General features: G+C 40.7%; 1 protein-coding gene across 8 annotated transcripts in view; it reads right to left on the reverse strand.

Moving 5' to 3' along the window:
* The window catches only part of PAPPA2 (pappalysin 2), a 432,894-nt gene that overhangs the window by 44,209 nt on the left and 367,730 nt on the right, over window positions 1-20,955 (reverse strand). For all 8 annotated transcript variants that reach the window (XM_082355821.1, XM_082355820.1, XM_082355819.1 and 5 more), the window contains 3 exons: window positions 11,153-11,321; window positions 9,619-9,754; window positions 7,421-7,530 (listed from right to left, as the gene is read on the reverse strand). In XM_082355821.1, coding sequence (XP_082211947.1) covers window positions 7,421-7,530; window positions 9,619-9,754; window positions 11,153-11,321 — 415 coding nt within the window. The remainder of the gene's footprint in view (window positions 1-7,420; window positions 7,531-9,618; window positions 9,755-11,152; window positions 11,322-20,955) is intronic.

Genomic DNA, 20,955 nt, shown 5'->3' on the forward strand with positions numbered 1-20,955 from the left:
TTTTTTTTTTTTTTTTTTTTTTTTTAATATGCCTCAGTTTATCGTTTAACAGTTCAATATGATTTTCTTTTTTTCTGGAATATTTTTGGCAAATTATAATCCTATATATTTACATTTGAAAAGCTATAGAGAATAATTGAAAAAACAACCTTATATCCTCTGCCCAGCTTTATCAAATCATAACACTTTGTTTTATCTGCTTCCAGAGTTTGTCACTAGAGATTCAATTAATGTCCCTTATATATGTCCCTCCAACATCATTCTCCTTCCATCCTCCCTATTAGTAACAACTATTCTGAATTTTAAAATTATTATTTCTATACATTTGTATATAATTATAACTATAGTTGTTATACTATTAGCAAGCCACTTCTCAGATGAATCAATTGTGAAAACTAAGGGCCAAGGATTTGTTTTAAACTTTTCAAAAAAGAAAAAGTTCATGAGAAAACCAGTTTAAAGATTTCCTCTTGGTTGGACTATTTTAATTTTTTGAAAAAGCAAGGGAAAAAAGAGAAGAAAGGAAGAACAAAGGGAGAGCAGAGATGGGAAAGGAGAAGATGGGGTGGGGGAGAAAGGAGGGGAGAGAGAGAGAGAGAGAAGGGAGGGAGGAAAGAGGGAAAGAAAACCAGTTAAGGGTTATTAGGATGGTCATAGGGCTGTATGAAGGCTGTTGCCTGGTTAAATGTGTTGTTAAAGGTCACAAGACTGATGGTTAGCCAACATTAAGGTCTAATACAAAATTGCTCAATTGTTTTTTTATCAGTAATAGTTACTTGACAGAATGGGCTACTAATCACATCAGATCACAAAGTTCTGCTCCTGCCCAGGTTTGTGATGATCTCCTTATTACCATATATGTATGCAGCCCTAAATAAAATACAGTGCTATTTTGCATATTTATTTGGACCATAGCACATTACCCTGCAATATACTTTGTGGTTATTCTTCCCCCATCCTCCAAGACACTCTTGTCTACTCTTCTCTGGAGAAGAGGGAATTGATGCCTGAGACTTACTCAAGCAGAGAGGGAACAATGCCACGTTTTAAACAGATGAAAAAGATTTTTTCATGACTCATGTCTGAGGGATTTGTTCTCCCGTGATGTGTGGCAAGTGTCACTGGAGCTGTTACACACAACTGCACCCATCAAGAGGACACTGGGGATGGGGGGAGCGGGAGGATTAGGAGATGAGGGGACAGACGGGAGGGGGAGACCAGATAGTGGGAAACTGTGACTTCCAGAGGCTATTATCTTCTTTTTTTCCTCCTGTTTTTCTCTTCCTCTTAAAACATTTTGATTTTATTTAAGGAATTATTAATCCTTTGGGGACCAACTTGGGAAAACAAAGTCAGAAATTATGAGGTTTGTTTTGACTGAGCAATTCTGTTGAAGAGCTGGGGAGCTGAGAGAGGGATTCCATGCAGTGTTGAGAACTTTGCAAACCTAACGTGTGTAGTCACAGGAAAATCTCATTAATTTGGTCCTCACTAATTCCTAATTATGATATACTAAAAAAAATAAGAAAAAGAGGATTATCCAATCTGGGAAAACTGAATTTATGAAGCAGACTAATAGGGGAAATGAGATGTTATGATGGATACTTTTGTATTTCAGAAAGAAACATTTTCAAATACAGTTTAGAAAAACTTGTTTATATGCAAACAATTGCCTTATTATGTGCAAAACAAAAAAAATCTCTCCATGAAATCTGGTTCTCAAAAGACCACTTCTTTATAATGTAAGTCAAAATGTCAATTTTCCTATTTTAAACAGGAAAGTCACAAGATATAATAAAACATTCTCTAGACACAGTGGTTAAGGGACAATAATAAAAAATCAACCTTACATAGGCTTTCTGGAAAAATCCAAAGGTTTGCCATGAGAAATGGCTCTGTGGAGGTGGGAGGCATTGTCTTCTTTGAGCTCTTTGGTTTCACACAGCAATCTCGTTCTGAGAACGGGTGAAATGAATCATGCATTGAGGAAGACATAATTCCTACCCCCAAGACTCTTACAGTTTGGTGTTAGAATGACAGAAAAAAGGAAGAAAAGCAGAAAATGAAGAAGAGGAAAAGCAGGGATGAGAAAAACCCTAAATGCTCTCAGCGGAAGTCCATGGGGAGCTCTTCCTACACCCTCAGCTCAGACCCCCTAGATATGAGCAATGGTACTGATTGGGCAGTTGGCTGTCTCCTGTCTGTCCCAGCTGCCAGTTTCCACTGCTCAGTCACCATGACTAGCAGGGATTTATTTGACAGCCAAGAAGCCCTTTTGTTTGGCATCCTCTCTTTTGTAGGGATACGTCTCTGCTGATGCCATCACCATAGAAAGGTCTAAATCCCTGGGTGCAGTAGGTGAAGGAGGAAAACGCCATTGCAACAACAAAGGCCCAGAAAGTCCATTTGGGAATTTCAAATCCTTACTTCATGTTTCCTACAGCCAGCATGCCCTTGAAACATTTAGAAATAATAGTATATGTTCATCCTTACTCTCTTCTGATTCTCCTAACCAGAGCCGTTAGAAATTGCTTCTTCAGTCAGAGGTGTCCAATAGGAAGCACTGAATGGCCATTAATTGTCTTCCCAGTCCCATTTGTAAAAGGCACAGAAAAAAACAAATGACCTACACACCTCTATCTACACACACTAACAAGCAAAGCATAGAACTTACAGAACAATATTTTTCTTTCTTATAGATAGCAGGTGATATCTTTTCAGAGAGCCTGGAAATTTCCAAGGGTAAGATTTGTACTAAGTGAACTTAAATTCCATTTTTACATAATTCAGAACTATGTGTTAGAAACTGTGCAAGACATTGCAAAAGTGTTATTTTGAATTTTTATAACAACACTTCAAGATAGATAATACCATCCTCATTCTTGCTGTTGAGCAGAGGCTCCAAGGGGTAAGTCATATAGTATTTGAACCCAGGAGGACCTCACTCTTCTTTTGACAGTTGCCACTTTGAGTTGTTTTTCATCAAAACCCCAGACTACCTAAATCCTCGGAAATTCTTCCTTTAATGAAAAGTATATTATTCTAGGAGTCAGGTATCATGTTCAGGAATAAAAACCAGTAGAACCCCCAGAGACAGGTACATAAACGTTATAAGAACCTAAAACGTATACTTGATTGTTCTTTAAAAAAAAAACTTTTTCACAACAAGGAAAAGCAGTATTATAGGGAAATATCTCTCTAAATTATTTTTGTTAGACTTCACGGGGAGGGAAGGGAAATGTGGGAATGAGGAGGTTCTCATAGTTGGGGCAAGTGACTTCTTTTCTATTTGATAGGCAAACTAACCCAAACATACACCAGGGGGAAAAAAGACTACAGCCAACAGGGTGATTCAGGGGAAATCACTGAACTTGGAGTCAGAAAAGTTGGCGGCACTGCTCTCTCCATTTCTTGAAAGCTGTGCAACCTTGAACAGATAATCCGACAACATCTAATGTGTCAGGAAAATAAGGATAATAAAATCTTCCTTTCTTAGTTTATTGGTTTGTGAGAAGATTCAAATGAAATGATAAATTTCCAAAATATATATATTATGTATATATACACAACTTTGAAAGCAATAAAGCGTTATCCAAATGTAAGATATCATTTTTATTACAAAGAATGAAGTCATTGGAAGCAGACTAGAGAAAATGATGCAATTTAATCCATTGCTCTGTAGTCTTGCCAGATACCAGGTATTTGAAGTATGGGAGATAGCAAGGGTTTACATGAAATAGGAGATCATCATTTACTAAACAAATGAGCCAGGCTCCAAATAGGTGTACTGTACTTAAAATATTTATGTTGCCAGTATTTTATTTTATAATAACAGTGTTTCGCAAAGCATTACAGTGGAATTACCTGGGGTGCTTGTTAAAAAATGCACACCCCAAGGCTTTGGCAGTCTCTCTAAAGGGGGGAACCCAGGTCTGCTCCCTTTACAAACTGCCCAAGTGATTCTGAAGGACACCAAAACTTAAGATTGAGTACAATATGGAACATCCTTCAAGATAAATCAATGTAAGTTACAAGGTTTTTACTCGAAGAAGACTTTCATTTAATACAATTGCTTTGGTGTATAAGGCATTTCTCCTTCTTTATGAGGACAAGCTTAGATTTCCCACCCCTCAAGAGCCACTGAGTGCCACAAAATGGGACCATCTATGGTTGGGGCATAATCTCGTCTCTGAGGACCTGGGTACATAAGGGCAATAGCCTCATCATTATTTCTTTTGCTTCCACTGACTTCTTTTTCTTGACTAGACCATAGTCATGATAAATGCAGTGATACAAATGATAACATTTGGTGTTTGGTTTAAGAAGAAAATAAATCCTGCATTTTCTTTCTGGGGTGGGCAACTTGAAATTGACAAGGATATAATTATACATAGCAGTACGAAGCTGCAGCAAGTGCTCCCAGTTTGAGGAGAAAATATATATTTACTTTCAAAGTAGAAAATGATGCTATAGCAATTTCTTTGCTTACTCAACCAACATTCCTAAGACACCTATAATTTGCCCAGCACTGAAAAAGGAATTAGGAATGTAAACATGAACAAAATGCTACGGAATAGAGGTAAATAAATAATAATGACTCCCCCGAAGGATAGTTGAGAAAGGGGAGGTTTTAATAAAATAGAAGATATTGTTTTCCAGTTTGGAAATAGTCACGTCTCTGTTATTGGTATCCCTGCTGTCTTCACGAAGAAAAGTGAACTGCTCTTCTCTGAATGTCCCATTTGGAAAGCAGAGGTGGGAGACCACCCCCATCACAGGAAGGCCTGCACTCTGGCCTGACAAACCCTACATGCATCGATTGTGCCCATCGGATGTCTTGTTGGGTAGATGCTGAAGTGATTGTAGAAGGGTTCCTGAAGGAGTTCATTTCTCAAGTGGAACAAATGGATTGTAAACATCCCAAACCTTTCTCCCTTTAGCTGCTTATAGAGAAAGAGAAGTCTTTCATCATAAGAAGTTGAGTTCAAGGGACTGACAGAAAGGGTCTAGACCATCTGGCACTCCGCAAACATGAGGCAGAAGTTCTTTCTCCAGCTACTGTAATTCCAGCTAAACCTTCACAACAGACTGTGGGAAATGGGACAGAAAGTCCCTAGAAAGGCTGGGATGGGAGAACCAGACAAGGTGTTTTTCTGGCTTTCTCCTTCCTGCTCCATATGGTCTTCCCAGTGCCCTCCCACTCGCGGTGGGCCCCCTCTTGCATAGTGTTCTCATTGGGTTCAACATCCTAAGAGGGGTCGCCATGCCCTACAGGATCTCGTCCACCTGCCCCTGCCCTATCTCATCCTTCTAGCTCCCATCTCCCCTCTCCCTCACCACCGCAATACCCTGGTTTCAGACACATAGAACTTCTTACCATTCCTTATCCTCTAGAATTTTCCCCTGGATCATAGTTTAAGACCCAGAGGGAAAGCTTCCTGGTCTGTTGATCCTTCCCCAACTCCCCAAAGCTCCTGAGCAGAAGAATTACATGCTTCCTCTTGGGTGTTCCCACAGCTCTTCTACCACAAGCAAGCCATTTCCCATGTTGCATTATTATAAATGTTTGTTTTCGTGGGCATATTATAAGTCTTGTAAACAGAAGGACTCTCATTTTTTTTCCTTTTCATATTCCCAGCATTTAGCACAGTTCCAGGGCACATATTAAGCCCCAATAAGTGTTTGCTGAGTGAGTGACTGACTGAATTAATAGGGTCATGTTACTCCCACCCCCACCCCAAAGCATACTTAGAGTATTTGTTCCTGATCCTCCTGCTTTAACACACATCCCTGCCAATAAGACAGCACAATTAGCCTGTGAGGGAAAAGGAGCAATCTGAGAATGATTTCCGAATGAAATGTAGTGTATCTCTAGCGCCCATCTCTTGGTGACTCTGTGGGAATAGCCTTCCAAGGTTTTTGTTTATTAGACAGTCTAATAAAGCAACAAAGCTCTCAGGCTTTCTGATATCCCCACCCTCCCATTCTAAGAAGAAATAACTTCCTGACTACAAGATCGTCTCCATTCACATCTCGTATAGCCTTTTCTTTCTCTTTTTCATTTACTCATTTCACAAATATTTATTGAACACTTATTACATACCAGTTAGTGTTCTAGGATCTGGGGCTATAGTAGTGAACAATAATCCCTCATTGACCTTTTTATTCTAGTGGTGGAAAGAGACTTATTAATACATAAGATAAATGAGTAAAATATAAAATATGCATGGTCATGATAAGTCCTAAGGAGAAAAACATAAAAGAGGGAAGGGAAACAAAGTTTTAGGGGAGTTAAAATTTTAGATAGAGTAGTCAAAGGAGGCCTTCCTGACATTTGAGTAAAATTCTGAAGGAAGCAAAGGAGCAAGACATGAAGATACCCAGGAGAAAAGCATTCTAGGCAGAGGGAACCACGGGGCAAAAGTCCTGAGGTGGGAGTGTGCCTGGCATGTTCAAGAATTAGCCAAGAGCCACTGTGGCAAGATTAGAGTGAGCCAAGTAAAGCATGTGGGAGAGAAAGTCAGGAAGGTAAAGGTGGTCAGAGGAGGCCATGGAACTGAGAACCCAGGTGTGGGAAGGACCCAGTGTGTGGATGTTGAAGTCAGTAAGAGTTATGCCAGGAATATTAGGTAAAGTGACTGTGAGCCAGGAGCTTAAGTGGTTAAAAAATCGGGGGAGGGAGTGAACTGAGGGTCAGAAGATGACAGCTGCACTGAGGGTGGTGAGTGTTTTATTCTGTTGGCATTAGATTCAAATGTGGGTGATTTCAGGGAGGAGGCAGGGAGAAGAGTTTGGAAGTGGCATTGAGGAGACAGGAGGACATCTGCTCCTCTCCCAGGCCCAGAGACAGGAGGGGTGTGAGAGAGAAAGTAGGAACCAGTAGACCCTGCAGGGAGGCAGAATCCTCAGGGTTTCAAATGAGGATGAAAACGAATGGAAAGCTCAGAGATGTAATGGATCTCGCTCATGACTGACTTTGAATATCAGAGGGTCCAGAGAGGATTTTGGGGTTTAGAGAGAGTGGGAAATGGAGGTAGGAAAGGTAACTTTCCTTACTTCCTCTAGTCATTCTCTCTCTGTTTTCAGTTTTATTTTCATCTTTTCTAATTTATCTTCCTATTTTTTTATTAGTGGTAATTTTCTCTTTCAATTTCCTTCCTGTATTATCATTCTTTATGTCTCTGAGTCTTCCTTCTATATTATCTTTTAAACTTTCTTTTGGATATTGGTCATCTTTTTTCTCAAGCTTTTCTCTTTTTTCTTCCTGATTTTCAATCCTTCTCTCTAGGAATGATCCATGCGGTTTTTTGCTCTAAGGATGCTTTGAAAGCCTCTGAAATTACTCCAGGGAATATGCTGCCGGTTGAGAATTGTTCAGCAGTCTTACATCCTCGGCACATAAAAATGATCCTTTCCTCACCTGGACTTTGACAGGTTCCATCCAGTGCTCCAGAGTGTCAGCAGTGACGTTCTCAGGAAGGATTACGGGATCGCTAGGGGGGATTATACACGATGGGGAACACACTGCACCTGAAGGAACAGAAATTTACAAAAGAGACTTGAACTTCCCACATCTCAGTCTTTTACATCTTGGAATCATTAGCTTTGATTGTTCTTTCTTTTTTTTTTTTTTAATTGTTTTTTTCTTTTCTGCTCACTTCTTTTTAAAATTAATTAATTAATTAATTGATTAATTTATATTTTTGGCTGCGCTGGGTCTTTGTTGCTGCACATGGGCTTTCTCTAGTTGAGGCGAGCGGGGGCTACTCTTCATCGTGGTGCTCGGGCTTCTCATTGCAGTGGTTTCTCTTGCTGTGGAGCATGGGCTCTAGGCGTGTGGGCTTCAGCAGTTGTGGCTCGTGGGCTCTAGAGCACAGGCTCAGTAGTTGTGGCGCACGGGCTTTGTTGCTCTGTGGCATGTGGGATCTTCCCAGACCAGGGCTTGAACCCATGTCCCCTGCATTGGCAGGCAGATTCTTAACCACTGTGCCACCAGGGAAATACAAAAACAATTGCTTTCTACGTTGTAGGTCACCTCATTAACATGGTCATAGGCAGGGTCGATACTCATCTACTGTGTACCTGTAGGGATGCTCCTACACTAACTAGTAAAGAGCCACTTCCTCAAGTTAACTCCCTTGGCCCAAGTGCCCTTTCTCCTTCTAGTCCAATATAACCCCTCCTCTGGAATCCCTGAATCTCTGTATGACTCAGCAATAAGAGATCTAATTCCTGGTCTCGTAGACCTCCAATACCCCACTCCAGGACTCTGGCCAGCCAAAGTCTACCTGGATTAGTTGATGCCTTTTAAGTACTTTTAATACCATTTCTGCTCATATGATTTCCTGGAAGCTTATGACTGCAACATCTACTACCTAAGAACTTTACTAGCTGGGGAAAAAATGGCCCAGAAATCATGAAGGTGGATTTATAATGCCCGCTAGACTGAAGATCATTACACAGGCAGCCAAGAAACCTATGTGATTAAAAGAGGAAACAAGGGGAAATCAGAAGCAGAGATTTTGGTCATGTGTTGGCCTTTTAAAGGAAAATCTTGCTTTATTTCTTTGTATGTGGTGTCTTAAGTATCTTCTAAAATTCTATTCAAAGAAGGCGGACTCTCAGGGTTCTCTATTTCCTCATCTAAAGATTTTGATGATCTCCAAGTTGCTTTTCAGCTCACACTTACTTCTATTAATGTTTTTTGCTGACTTACATGACTCTTAAGGACTCTATATACGTGTGTGTGTGACATATTAATGTAAAAATTAGAGGGTGGGGAGATAAGAATTTTCTCATGAGACACCACACAAGAAGCATGATCTCAGCATTCCGCTACTCCTTGCCTGACCTTAAGATTTCTCAGTGCAAAGAGCAACTTGAAGATGGTAAAGAACATTCTCAGAAACTAACAAGCTTTCTCATTAACTCAAATTATACCTACTGGCATTACAAACGTTAGAATGACTTGGAAAATTACTCCTTGCTTGTACAATTCAAAACTTCGGGTTAATCTCACAAAGTTTTCCACAGACAGCATCTCTTTTCTATGATGCTTAAGTCCAGCCAGAGCAAATTTAAGTCAACTTGACTTTCAATCGGCCCTGGCCACAGAGACTTTTAATTTCAATGACTGCATTAAGAAGTTACCCCTAGGTTCTGGAGCCTAATCCCCTGTACAGAAGGAATGGCTGCTGAGCCAGGCAAGCAAAGGCAATTTCAAATTGTTCCCTTCAGGAACTCTCTGCTCCAGTAACAACAGCAGAGAGAAGGGAGGAGGCGCCCAGCACATGCGTGGTGTGCGTCTACACATTTCCACCTTTCCTCTTAGAACTACTACTCCTGCCACAAATCAATCCACTTTTCAGCCTGCTGCGAAGTGGGTAACGTGACCAGACACTATGCAAATGGCTCAGCAGCGGCAACAACATTACACATGAGTGGAGGAATAAAAAAAACACAAATTTGTCATAAATTTCATTTTTACTGAAGCAGCTAAAGAGTTAACTTGAATTTCTATCCACTCCTCAGGGAGAACAATGAATCTGATTCAAGATCCAGCCAGTCCTAGTTAAGGATTACTTGGGAGCAGAAGTCAGCATCCCTTCCCAAACATACCAATCCTGTATCCCTGTTCACACTTGTACTCCACGAAATTCAGCTCCGAGGTGGGTGGTGGGCATTCCCCTTGCAGGTTCTCACATAACTTGAACTCCTCGGTCCACAGTCCCTCCTTCGTGCAGAGGATGGGAAGCTAGAATATCAAAAGTCAAACACATGTACCTTATTGTTTTGCTAACTTCTTTTAGAGTGGGGGAAAAGGTGGTCTGATTAAATGGTAGTGTTCTCCAACTTCTAGAACCTGGACTAAAAGACAATATTGAGATAATAAACCATGTTGTTTCTGACCACCGCCTCCCCCCGCCAAAAAAAAAGTCAAGACAAGTTTTTGCTGTTTTGATGTGAAGGAATCATGAACAATTTTGTCATTAATAAAATTCATTAACAATGTGTTTTCCTTTGGATGTAAGGACACGGTGAGCTATCAACAGTAGCCCATGTATTCTGAAATAGTTTTTGGAATTTTTTTCCCCGTTGGTGTTGTTTTGCATTGATCCAGCCTTACTGTCCCCCAGATGCTGCTTGTGGCAAATGTCAGGTTTTTTTCAAGATGAGTTTGAGCCCCTAAAACTAATTCATAATTTTTCTGGAGGTGCTTTCTACCTTTCTGCTTGAATGGACACATCATAGATGCTTTTGATCTCACCAAAGTTCTAGTCCCTTTCTCCACATGTATGCTGGTTTGTGTAACTCTTGGCTTCGCATCCCCAGAAATCACAAAGTATACTATAGGCAGAACACAGAGAGTAGCACTAACTCACAAACCCCAAGAAAGTAAGATTTTAGAATTACAATAACTCTCCCTTCATCTGGCCAACTCCTTGACTCCTTAAACAATCAGTGCAAACAGATGTGTTGATTTTTAAGGGGTCTCATTTCATGGAGTATTCTTTTCAAATCTGTCCTGCAGTGTTTACCTTGGAGTACTGGACACTGAGATAAAGGCATGTTCCAGGAGAGCAGTCAAGGTCATTGATCTTTGCCTAGGAAGTCTGCTTAACTTCCTGTCTCGTGTATGTGTGTGGTACTTGAAAAGATTCTAAAATAAAATTGATTTTAGTCACATAACCACGATAAGACTGTGGTTTTTGCTTGAGACCTCTCACGCCAAAATCCTAGGGAGAATAATAGTCAAACAGTGCATTCGGCTTTGCCTTTGCTGAGGAATTCGTGTTTCTCTTCAGGACTCTGTTCTATTAAAAAGTGTAATACCAGCATTTCTAGCCAAGTTAGATCAGAGGAAATCACACTGCCAAATCAGAATCCCAGCATTTTTGCAATTTACCCAGGTACCCAACCCATCAGGTTGTTCTTATCCAAGAGGAAGTTCTGAAGTCAGGAGAGAATATTCCAAAAACGTGGTCTCTTCTGAATTCCCTATCAAATAATATCAACACCCCTGGTTAGAATCCCAGCTTGGTAAGGCCCTGCCTGTTGCAATTCATTTAGATCATTTCTACGGAACATTCTTGGATTGGTCACCAAGACTAGAGCACAGCCTGATCCAAAATAAAGTTCAAGTCATCCTTACCCTTTTACTTTCCTCGTTACAGTTGAGCACACACTGGCTGTTGAGCTCAAAGCCGTTGGTGCATTCATACATGCCTTCAAAGACAGGAGAGGGAGGCTCACATACCACTGGGACGCAGCTGCCTTGCTCCCAGATTCCATCTTCCAGGCACTGGATCTTCAGGAACTTGCTGATAAGACATAAAGCAAAATAGCCCATCAAAATCCCTCAAGGAGGTTATGGGAGAAGACTGGACCCTCAGTAACATGGGCTAAGGATTAGCAAATAGACAGGGGCAGTTGGGTCTCGTTTAGCCAAATGTCACACCTCTCTAGTCTAATTTCTAAGTCATGGAAGTAAAAATAGTAATGTGCATGTAATAGCAGTGATCACATTAGCTGTTATATAGCAATATTTTGTATATTACTCTCCAGAGAGTTTTTATAACTATCAGAGCAACATCTAGACTTTTTCAGTTGGGTTTTCATTAAGCTCTTCATCTTAGAGCAGTCTCACACCCAAGTGCACTTGGAAATACCTGGTAGGATGGAGTACAGAAATGATTATCACACACTCAGGGGACTATCCAGAAGTCATTTGAGGATCATCAGTGTTAATATGGTAATGTAATCAATGAAGCTGCCAATATTTATTGGTTCTCCAAAGAGGGGAGAAGATACAGCAGTAGGGGTCTTCTTAAAACAGAGGCTCTTACCCTGAACTTCAGAAGGGCAAGAGCCTCACTGGAAATTACTATGGCCATTTTGTTTGCTTACAAGTCCATTTTTTTCTTGGAAAGCATTCATAGCTTTCGTGAGATTCTTGAGTAGACACGACTCAACAGTGTCCTGGAAGAACTGTCCTTCCTTCGCATGCACAGATGTGGCCTCCAACCAAAGAGACTGCATTTGTGATGGACAGTAGTCAACAGAATTAGGTTTTGCTGCTGCAAACTCCATCCCCTTCCCCTTCTAACTCACTGCCAAACTGAAGGTGCTGTCCATTTTGCTGTTTTAATGTATCCACTTCTGATTCAGAACATAAGATAAGCTTGTGATTTTAAAATAGAAATAATCCTTTGACCCCTGATTCAACCACATGGTGGCCTTAAATTTTTATTTTCCAGTATCACGATGTTCTTTTTAAATTTAAATATGCCCACCATCTACACACGTTTAATGGACTATCATACTTTTATGCAATGACCCCTGCATGCTTCTCCAGTATTCTAATATTATACTAGTACAACATTTATCACATTATTTTATAAATGTGTACATGTCTGTCTTTCCCACTAGGTTGGAAGCTGCCTGAAGGCAAGGACTGTGTTTTATTCTTGTTTTTAATTCCCAAGAACTAAAAAAAAATCTGTCTTATATTAGGCATTAATCAAATATTTGCCAAATTGAATTATTTAACCAAAATTCACAGTGTGTTAGGCACACTTCATAGCACATTATATATTTTAACAATGTGAACCATCAGAATATCCCTAATGAAGTAGTATTATCATTCCCATTTTATAGATAAACATACTCAGAGATGTTAAATAATTTGACCAAGATCCTACAGCACAGAATGCAGTTGATTTCAAAAAATTTAAATAAATTTTAATAGTTTAACATATTTTAACAATATCCACTTAGATATTCGTAAAGGAGTGTTTAACTTATTATTAAATAGTTATTTAGATTCACACCTTTATTCCCAGTAATATTTTAGGATAGAAATCTGATTTTATGACTGGAATTCTTTAGCATCATAGTTTATGTGGACATATATCTACTATCTGTTAATGATAAATACTATTTTTGAGCTGTATTTCAGGTGTTTGGAAAGACACCTACATACATTATTTCACTGAATCCCCCAAACAGCATTTAAAGGTAAATATTATTACCCACATTTCAGAGAAGGAAACTGAGCCTGAGAGATTTAAAGCTAGCTCAAAGATCCACAGTAAAAGCTGCAGAGAGGGCTTGGACCCAGGTCATCCTGCTGCCGAAGCCTGTGGTCCTTCCTGGGTCAGGCTCAGCTGCACCTCTTATGCTATACAATCCACTTTGAATATCAATAATGTCTCTCTCCTACTGAACAGCCCTTTATCCAGATGCCACATTTATAAGTGTGACCAAAAATAGAAGATTCATTTGAAATTTTTGCATTGAGTAATAAATTATGTATAGAGAATTGCACAACTCAGTATATAGCTCAAGAAATTTTTACATGTGAATACATCTGGGTGATCACCACTCAGATTAAGGTACAGAGAATTTCCAGCCCCCCTAGAAATCCCTCTTCCCAGTTGAACCTTCCCACACCCCTGCAACCCACACTCTTCTGACTTTCATCAGCTTAGATTCATTTTGCCTGTTCTTAAACTTTATATACATGAAATCACACACTGTGTACTCTTTAGTATAAGGCTTCTTTCCCTAAAGGAAGATGACATTTAATTAATTAATTAATTAATTAATTTATTTATTTATTTAACATCTTTATTGGAGTATAATTGTTTTACAATGTTGTGTTAGTTTCTGCTGTATAACAAAGTGAATCAGCTATATGTATACATATATCCCCATATCCCCTCCCTCTTGCATCTCCCTTCCACCCTCCCTAACCCACCCCTCTAGATGGTCACAAAGCACCGAGCTGATCTCCCTGTGCGATGCAGCTGCTTCCCACTAGCTAGCTATTTTACATTTGGTAGTGTATATATGTCAATGCTACTCTCTCACTTCATCCCAGCTTACCCTTCTCCCTCCCCGTGTCCTCAAGTTCATTCTCTGCATCTGCGTCTTTATTCCTGGAAGATGACATTTTAAAATGTCTTCTCTAATCGATTTTCAAGGAAGCGTATGCAGTTCTTTTTACTATAACGAAGTTCATTTTTGTCCCTCTCCTAGGCTGGATAGTCTACCCTTTTTTCACACTACAGAGTTTATATTCTCCCAGGGACTCTCTCCTTTCTATCACCTCCCACAGATGAAATCCTTCCCCTACCTCTGCTGAACTGTCATTCCCCAGCTGGAGAGAGCAGGCAATACCACTGACACCAGGGGAGAGGCAAGGCTGTAAACCTTGCATGTCAGCATGGTCATAAAGGAAAACCCTTGCTTGGCCAGGACAACAATATTTTGACTTCATGTGGTATTTTTCTCTGAATTGGTTGGAACGCTTCAGCCATGGAAACAGTCCTCCCTTTTCTTGCCCAGAGTGGAGAGCCATTCAAGAATGCCGATTTCATATATTTCCTTGCCAGTTTAATAACCTCAAGGATGAGGGTAGAGAGATCAAACTTGGCTGGGGAAGAGTGAGTTGGGTGTTGCGGGTGGTACCCAGGTAATGTGACAGGCCCTGTGCTGCAAATCACCAGTCATATCGGTGATAAGGGAGGAAGAAGGCTGTAAGGTGGCAAGGGAAGCAACACAGTTCACATGGTGCCCCTGGACCCCGGAGGAGGCACTACAGGAAGGGGCGGAGAGAGGCTGGGAGAGAGTCCTGCTTCCCTAGGAAATCCTGTTTCCTTCCTGCAGGGGTTCCTATGCCCCCTCAACCTCACAGATTCTCCTTACAGTTTCATCTCCCTTATACAGGGGCTGTCTTCTGCATGTCAATCAATCAGATGACACAGTTCAGGCCCAACCCTCAGACTTCTCGCAAAGCATTTGATTGGTCAGTGTCACTGGCTCCATGTCAATGCCTGTCTATACCCACTTAGGAAATGACTCTTGAGATCACATGGTATGGAGCTTGGCACTTGAGTGTCATGGGCTGGTTCTGGCCTTTGTTCAAAAAGGGACTGAGATTGTGGTAGGAATTCAGGGTGTCCTGTATTCCTCCCAGCTCCAGGAAATTTGGTTTCCACATCGGGCCCTTGAAGGGGACTGAAGCCTATAACAATGGCAGAACTTTAACCCCCAGCGGTACCAAAACTGCTTCTGCGTTTCTTCTAGTTTGGTGATCTTGAGGAGTAACCTCTGACCCTTATAAAATCATTAATGAAAACATTGGTTTATTCAGAATGGTCCAACTCCTTCACATAAAGTGTATGAGTCAAAAGCTAAGGGACACTTTTTAAGTCATGAAATGAATAGGTTTGCATTTCAAAGAATGATGGCATTGGATATTAGACAAAGCACACAGGCAGGCCCTCACCAGGGCAGAGATTCCAAGACTTTTCTGATAGTCCAGTGCAAGTGCCTTTCACTTAAAATATTCTATTTACGGACTATCAGCTCCCTGTATTTTCTTTATCCCAGGGGAGAAAGAGAGGCTAAAATATCTCATTTTACAGGCAGGAAACTGCACATTGATAACTATGAGGTGACTTGCTCAATGTCACAGAGCAAGCAAGTCAAAGGCAAAAGCAAGAATAGAACTCAGAGTTTTGAAATTATAACATAACACCCCAACATGGTGTTGGAAACACCAACAATGGTTTCCAAATGACATTTGTGGACCAGCCCCATCAAAATCATGTAGGAACTGTAGAAAAAACTAGCTTGCCTAAATCTCCTGGAACTGCCCTCACACTCTATATTTTTAAATTTGTCAGCAGTCTTAAAATGTAGCCAGGTTGGCAAACTACTAAAATCTATGCTACTTTCCTATGCTAGTAAAAATAAACCATAGGTGTAGAAATCAGAGAGCAAAATCACCCACCTAACAACACCGGCCAAAAGGCTGGATGCTTAGCAAAGACCAAACACGACAGTTACAGCCAGACAACTTACTCTGTAAGTGGTACCATGAGGGTTTGGGGTAGGGGAAGGTTTGTATTTATTTTCCCTCTAACTACTCCAGACAAATCACCACAACTTCCAAGTTAGAAGATGCTTTTTCCAATTTCCAGAACTTGTGGTATCCACCTAGTGCCGAAAATCCAGCTGTGCTCTTTCTGCTTCTTACATCATTGCCAGAAATAAAGATCTTGTAATCAAAACTTGGCTGAAAGTTTGATTGATGTTGCTTGAGGCACACATGAGTCTACCCCATCCTTCTATCACCACTGCAGGGTTTTCAAAAGTAATATTTATTTTTCATTGGAGAAAATAAAAGTATGATTGTTGAGTCCAAGGGAATTATCATGTCTTTACTGATCAAGGGCATCTGGTGTCTCCAATGAGTTGTCCCTCATGAGTAATAATAATAATAACAGAAAAACAATAAAATATTGAGCACTGAAATGCTAGGCATTGTACAGAAGGATATATATCCATATCATTTTACCCTCAAACCCATCCTGTGTGATTACGGGAGTTCTTGATTCCCTTCTCTCCACACATGCTCTTCTGTAATCATCCCCAGCTCAGCAAATGATACCACCATCTACGCTGTTGCCCAAATTTGAAACTTAGGAGACATCCTTGATTCTACTCTTTGTCTCAGTCTTACCTTTTTCCCAAGTGAGTATGATCTTATTCAATCCATCAGTAGGTCCTCTTAGTTTTACCTCCCAAATATCTCCAGCATCTGTTCCCATATCTCTTGCATCTCCACTGCCATGAGCACTAGCCCACGTTCCCATCTCTCAACTCCTTACTGGAGACTTCACTTCTCCTCTGGGCCCTTTCCTACCTAGTCTGCAAACATCAGTCAGAGGGATATTTTTGTAAAAACAAATAAATAAATTAGAACATGTCATTTTCCTGCTGAGGACATTTCAATTGCTTCCTGTTGCATGAAAAATAAAATCCAAACTTTCTCACTCACGAGGTCCTGCATGAGTTGGCCACACTTTCTCTGACCTCATCCTACGTCCCATTCATCTTACTTAGTGTGCTTTGTCCACACCGGACCTAGAATCCCGAGCACAACTCAAGCTCTTTCCTGCCAAAGGAAGTTGGTACCATTCTCTCCGCTTGTGATGCTTTTCTTTTTGTTCTTTTCCTGGCTGGCTCTTCTTCTTATCTAAGGATAGTTTTTGCCACCCAAGAGCATCCTTATTTTATACCTCTAATGTTTTTGGTTTTTAATTAAAGCACCTGTGTATTTTTGCATAGAATGCATACTCTGTAATTATTTTGTGTGTTGCCTGCCTCGCCCACTGGGATGCGAGCTTGGTGAGGGCAAGACCTTATTTTCTATTATATCCTCAGTGCTCAGCATAATGTCTGGTACAGAACAGGTGCCAATAAACATTGGTTCAATGAATGTATAGATGTTTATTTTATAGATGAACTAAGTAGCTTTCGAAAAGTAAAATAACTTGTCTGAGGTTACCTAATGGCAGAGCAGGGATCAGTACAGGCATACCTGTTTAACTGTGCTTTGCTTTACTGCACTTCACAGGTATTGCACCTTTTACAAATTGAAGGTCTGTGGCAACCCTGTGTTGTCAGATGATGGTTAGCATTTTTTTAGCAATAAAGTATTTTTAAATTATGTACATTGTTTTTAAAGACATAATACTATTGTACACTTAATAGACTACAGTATAGTGTAAACATAACTTTTATGTACACTGGGAAACCAAAAAATATTCGTGTGACTTGCTTTATCATGATATTTGCTTTATTGCCATGGTCTGGAACCAAATCCCCAGTATTTCCGAGGTATGCCTGTACCGTGATCTGTCTGATGCCAATCCCTAAGTCAAAATCTGGAAGCACTAGTGTTATTAGAAATGGAGCTGCAGATAAATGACTTCCCTTTACTTTGTGCCTTTGTACAGAGTATCTCAAAGTCTCACCACACAGAATATCCCTAAAGAGGAAAGGTAAGGACAAGGAGTAACTGCCTTACTATTTCCATTATGTAGGTTAGGAAACCAAAGCATTAATTGGCTAAGCGTTTTGCAGGGCACGTGGTCAGTTTCTGAAGTGAAATTAGAAAGCTTCTTCACTCAGAACATTCTAGGCCCTTGCTGCTTACAGGGTGGTTCCCAGAGCAACAGCACTGAAACCACCTGGGGGCTTAGAAATGCAGAATCTCAGGGTCCCACCCAGACAGACTCAATCAGAATCTGCATTTTAACAAGATCCCCAAGTGATTCCTATGCACGTTAAAGTTTAGGAAGTAGTTTTCTAGACCATTTTAAAAGACACGGTCCTCTACCCCACCCCAGACAGAACCATCAGTGCTTCCAAGCTCCAGGCCAGCTTTCCTCTTAACAAACTGCAGACCTGGTTTCTCAAGCCAACATCCTAAATGGAGAGCAGCAGACTCCAGGCATAGCTAGTCCACAACCGATCATAGCTGTTCTTCCCTCACTCACACCAGGCCTCCCGAGGCCCATTCCCAGTCCTCTTGACTGGACAAGCAATAGTAATCAGCAGGGTCATCCCACCGGACCCATGGGCTTTGACCTTTCATTTTGCCCTGACTCATAAAAATGCTTACAACTTACAAAGCTCCTCTTCCATGTAAAATAGAGTCTCTCTGTCAGAATGAGCAACCTGCTAACCCCTAAAAGCATGGGGTCAATTCTACTTCAAAGCTCCACCCCTCACTTCTATCTTTGATCTTCCTGCTGCTAACTCTTCGTCTCCAAATCGGCAGATGTGATAATGCCCTGGCCGTAAGTCTGAACCCCTACCTCAAGTTTGGGGCCACTTCATGTCTCACTGCCTAAACTGTCCAACCCTCAGCCTCTCTCACTTCAACAGCCCCCATTGAACCTCTTTTCTACCAGTCTCTTGGCCCCTCTCATGCATTCTTCACACAGCTGACGGAGCTATCTTCCTACTAAATCTGCTCAGGTCACCTCCAGACCTAAAAACATCCTGAGGTTTCTCCAATGCCTGCAATTTAAACCTTAACATTATTCCACATAATTCTACATCCATTCCCTTCAGGGGGTGTTTGAGGAGCTGGGAATTACACTGAAATGCAGGGGTGAACTGGGTCTAAAACATGGAAACCTTAAATAGGAATCTCTTGCTTTCATTGTCTTTCATCATTCAGTTACAGCATACCTCGGAGATATTGTGGGTTTAGTTCCAGACCACCGCAATAGAGTGAATATCACAATAAAACAAGTCATAGGCACTTTTTGGTGTCCCAGTGTATGTAAAAGTTATGTTTACACTATACTGTGGTCTATTAAGTGTGCAATAGCTTTTATGTCTAAAAAATGTACATGTATTAATTTAAAAATACTTTATTGCTAAAAAAAATGCTAACCATCATCTGAGCCTTCAGTGACTCATAATATTTTGCTGGTGGAGGATTTGAAATATTGCGAGAATTACCAAAATGTGATGCAGAGACACGAAATGAGCAAATGCTGTTGGAAAAACAGCACCGATAAACTTGCTCGATGCAGGGTTACCACAGACCTTAAATTTGTAAAAAATGCAGTATCTGCAAAGCATAATAAAGCAAAGAGCAATAAAATGAGGTATGCCTGTATTTGTCCATTCATATGTTCAGTCAACAGATACTCATTAAGCACCCAGTATGTGCCCATACATTACATTAGGTCCTGCTGTTATAGAAACAACTATTAATACAATTATAAGGCCAGAAGACTAACCTGTGGGAACCCAAAGAGGGACATAAGGAAGAATACCAGGAAAGGAATGCTTAAAGATGGGTTTGTTAGTGGAGAAGGACCTGCCAGGTAGAAGGAGCAGTGCATGCAAGAACCAGTGATGTGAAAGGCAGTGTGTGTTTGAAGCCTTAGTCTAAAGTTTAAATGGAAAAAAACAGGCCTATATGTGGCCCCTGTGGGGGAAAAGAGCCTGGGTGGGACAAAAGTCTGGCAGAAAAGGGCCACAAATTGTATGAAATCCACTTCAGAGGGTAGGATCTCTCATTTGCAAGGAATCCTTTGGCTATCTTCATAAAGTTTCTAGTTGAAGAGTTCTTCTTCTAGATATTGTTATATTCCTGTTCCTGGTCAGTCCAACTCACAGGCCTCATGAAAATTGCTCACAGGATGTCCACACATTCACACCCTCACCGGGGAATTCACGAATGCATCACTGCCCTTCATTGTTGCTCTTCCAGAAAGCAAAGCTCTTTACATGGCTCCTTGTCCAGAAGTCACAGCAGTGATAAGACCTGAATCCACTAAAGAGTTATCAGAAATTCTGGCAAGTTGTGACCTACATAATGACTTCAGAATTTACACAGGTGAACCCTGCATTTGCCTCATCCCTCTGATGTGGGCTGGAATGGAAAGGCTGACTAACCTTCTCTTTGCCAGTTTTCCCTGAATGAAGAGGAAGAGTCAGAGGTCACAGTGACCTTCAGCAGGTTGTTAGTGGCTTCACTGGGTAATTCCCATCAGGAAGATGGTGTGCAAAGTGGTTAAGAGTAGATGACTTGGAATCAGGAGACTAATGCTCAAACTCCAGCTGTGGCTCTTCATAAGTCTCTGACTTTTAATAAGTCACCTAATCTTTCTTCTCTCAGTTTTCCTATCTGAAAAATGGGGATAATAATAGCTTCCTTACAGGGTCTTTGGAAGATTTTATAAGTTAGTGTATATAAAGCATATAGTACAATGACTGGTACATACAATGTTCAATAAGCCGTGGAAGTTATTAGCTCTGATGACCAAAATCACTCTCTCTCTCTCTTCCTCTGTGTTCCCTGTGTGTGTGTGTGTGTGTGTGTGTGTGTGTGTGTGTGTGCATGTATGAGAGATACAAGTGTGGAATGTTAGCATTCTACTCAGTCTTTCCACCCTACTTAATTCTTCAGATTTTTGTCCCACCCAGAATCTTTCAGGAGACAGTTCATGAATTAGCTGGGCCTGACCTGACCTTATTACTAAAGAAAAAAGGCAAGCTCACCATCAAAATGTTCACCCAGTATGCTGAAGAAGGGCTTAGAGGGAGCCTGAGACGGGATGGGGTAGGAAAAAGGAA

Source organism: Balaenoptera borealis, assembly GCF_965194805.1.
Source record: "Balaenoptera borealis genome assembly, chromosome: 1".
Classification (NCBI taxonomy): Eukaryota; Metazoa; Chordata; class Mammalia; order Artiodactyla; family Balaenopteridae; genus Balaenoptera; species Balaenoptera borealis.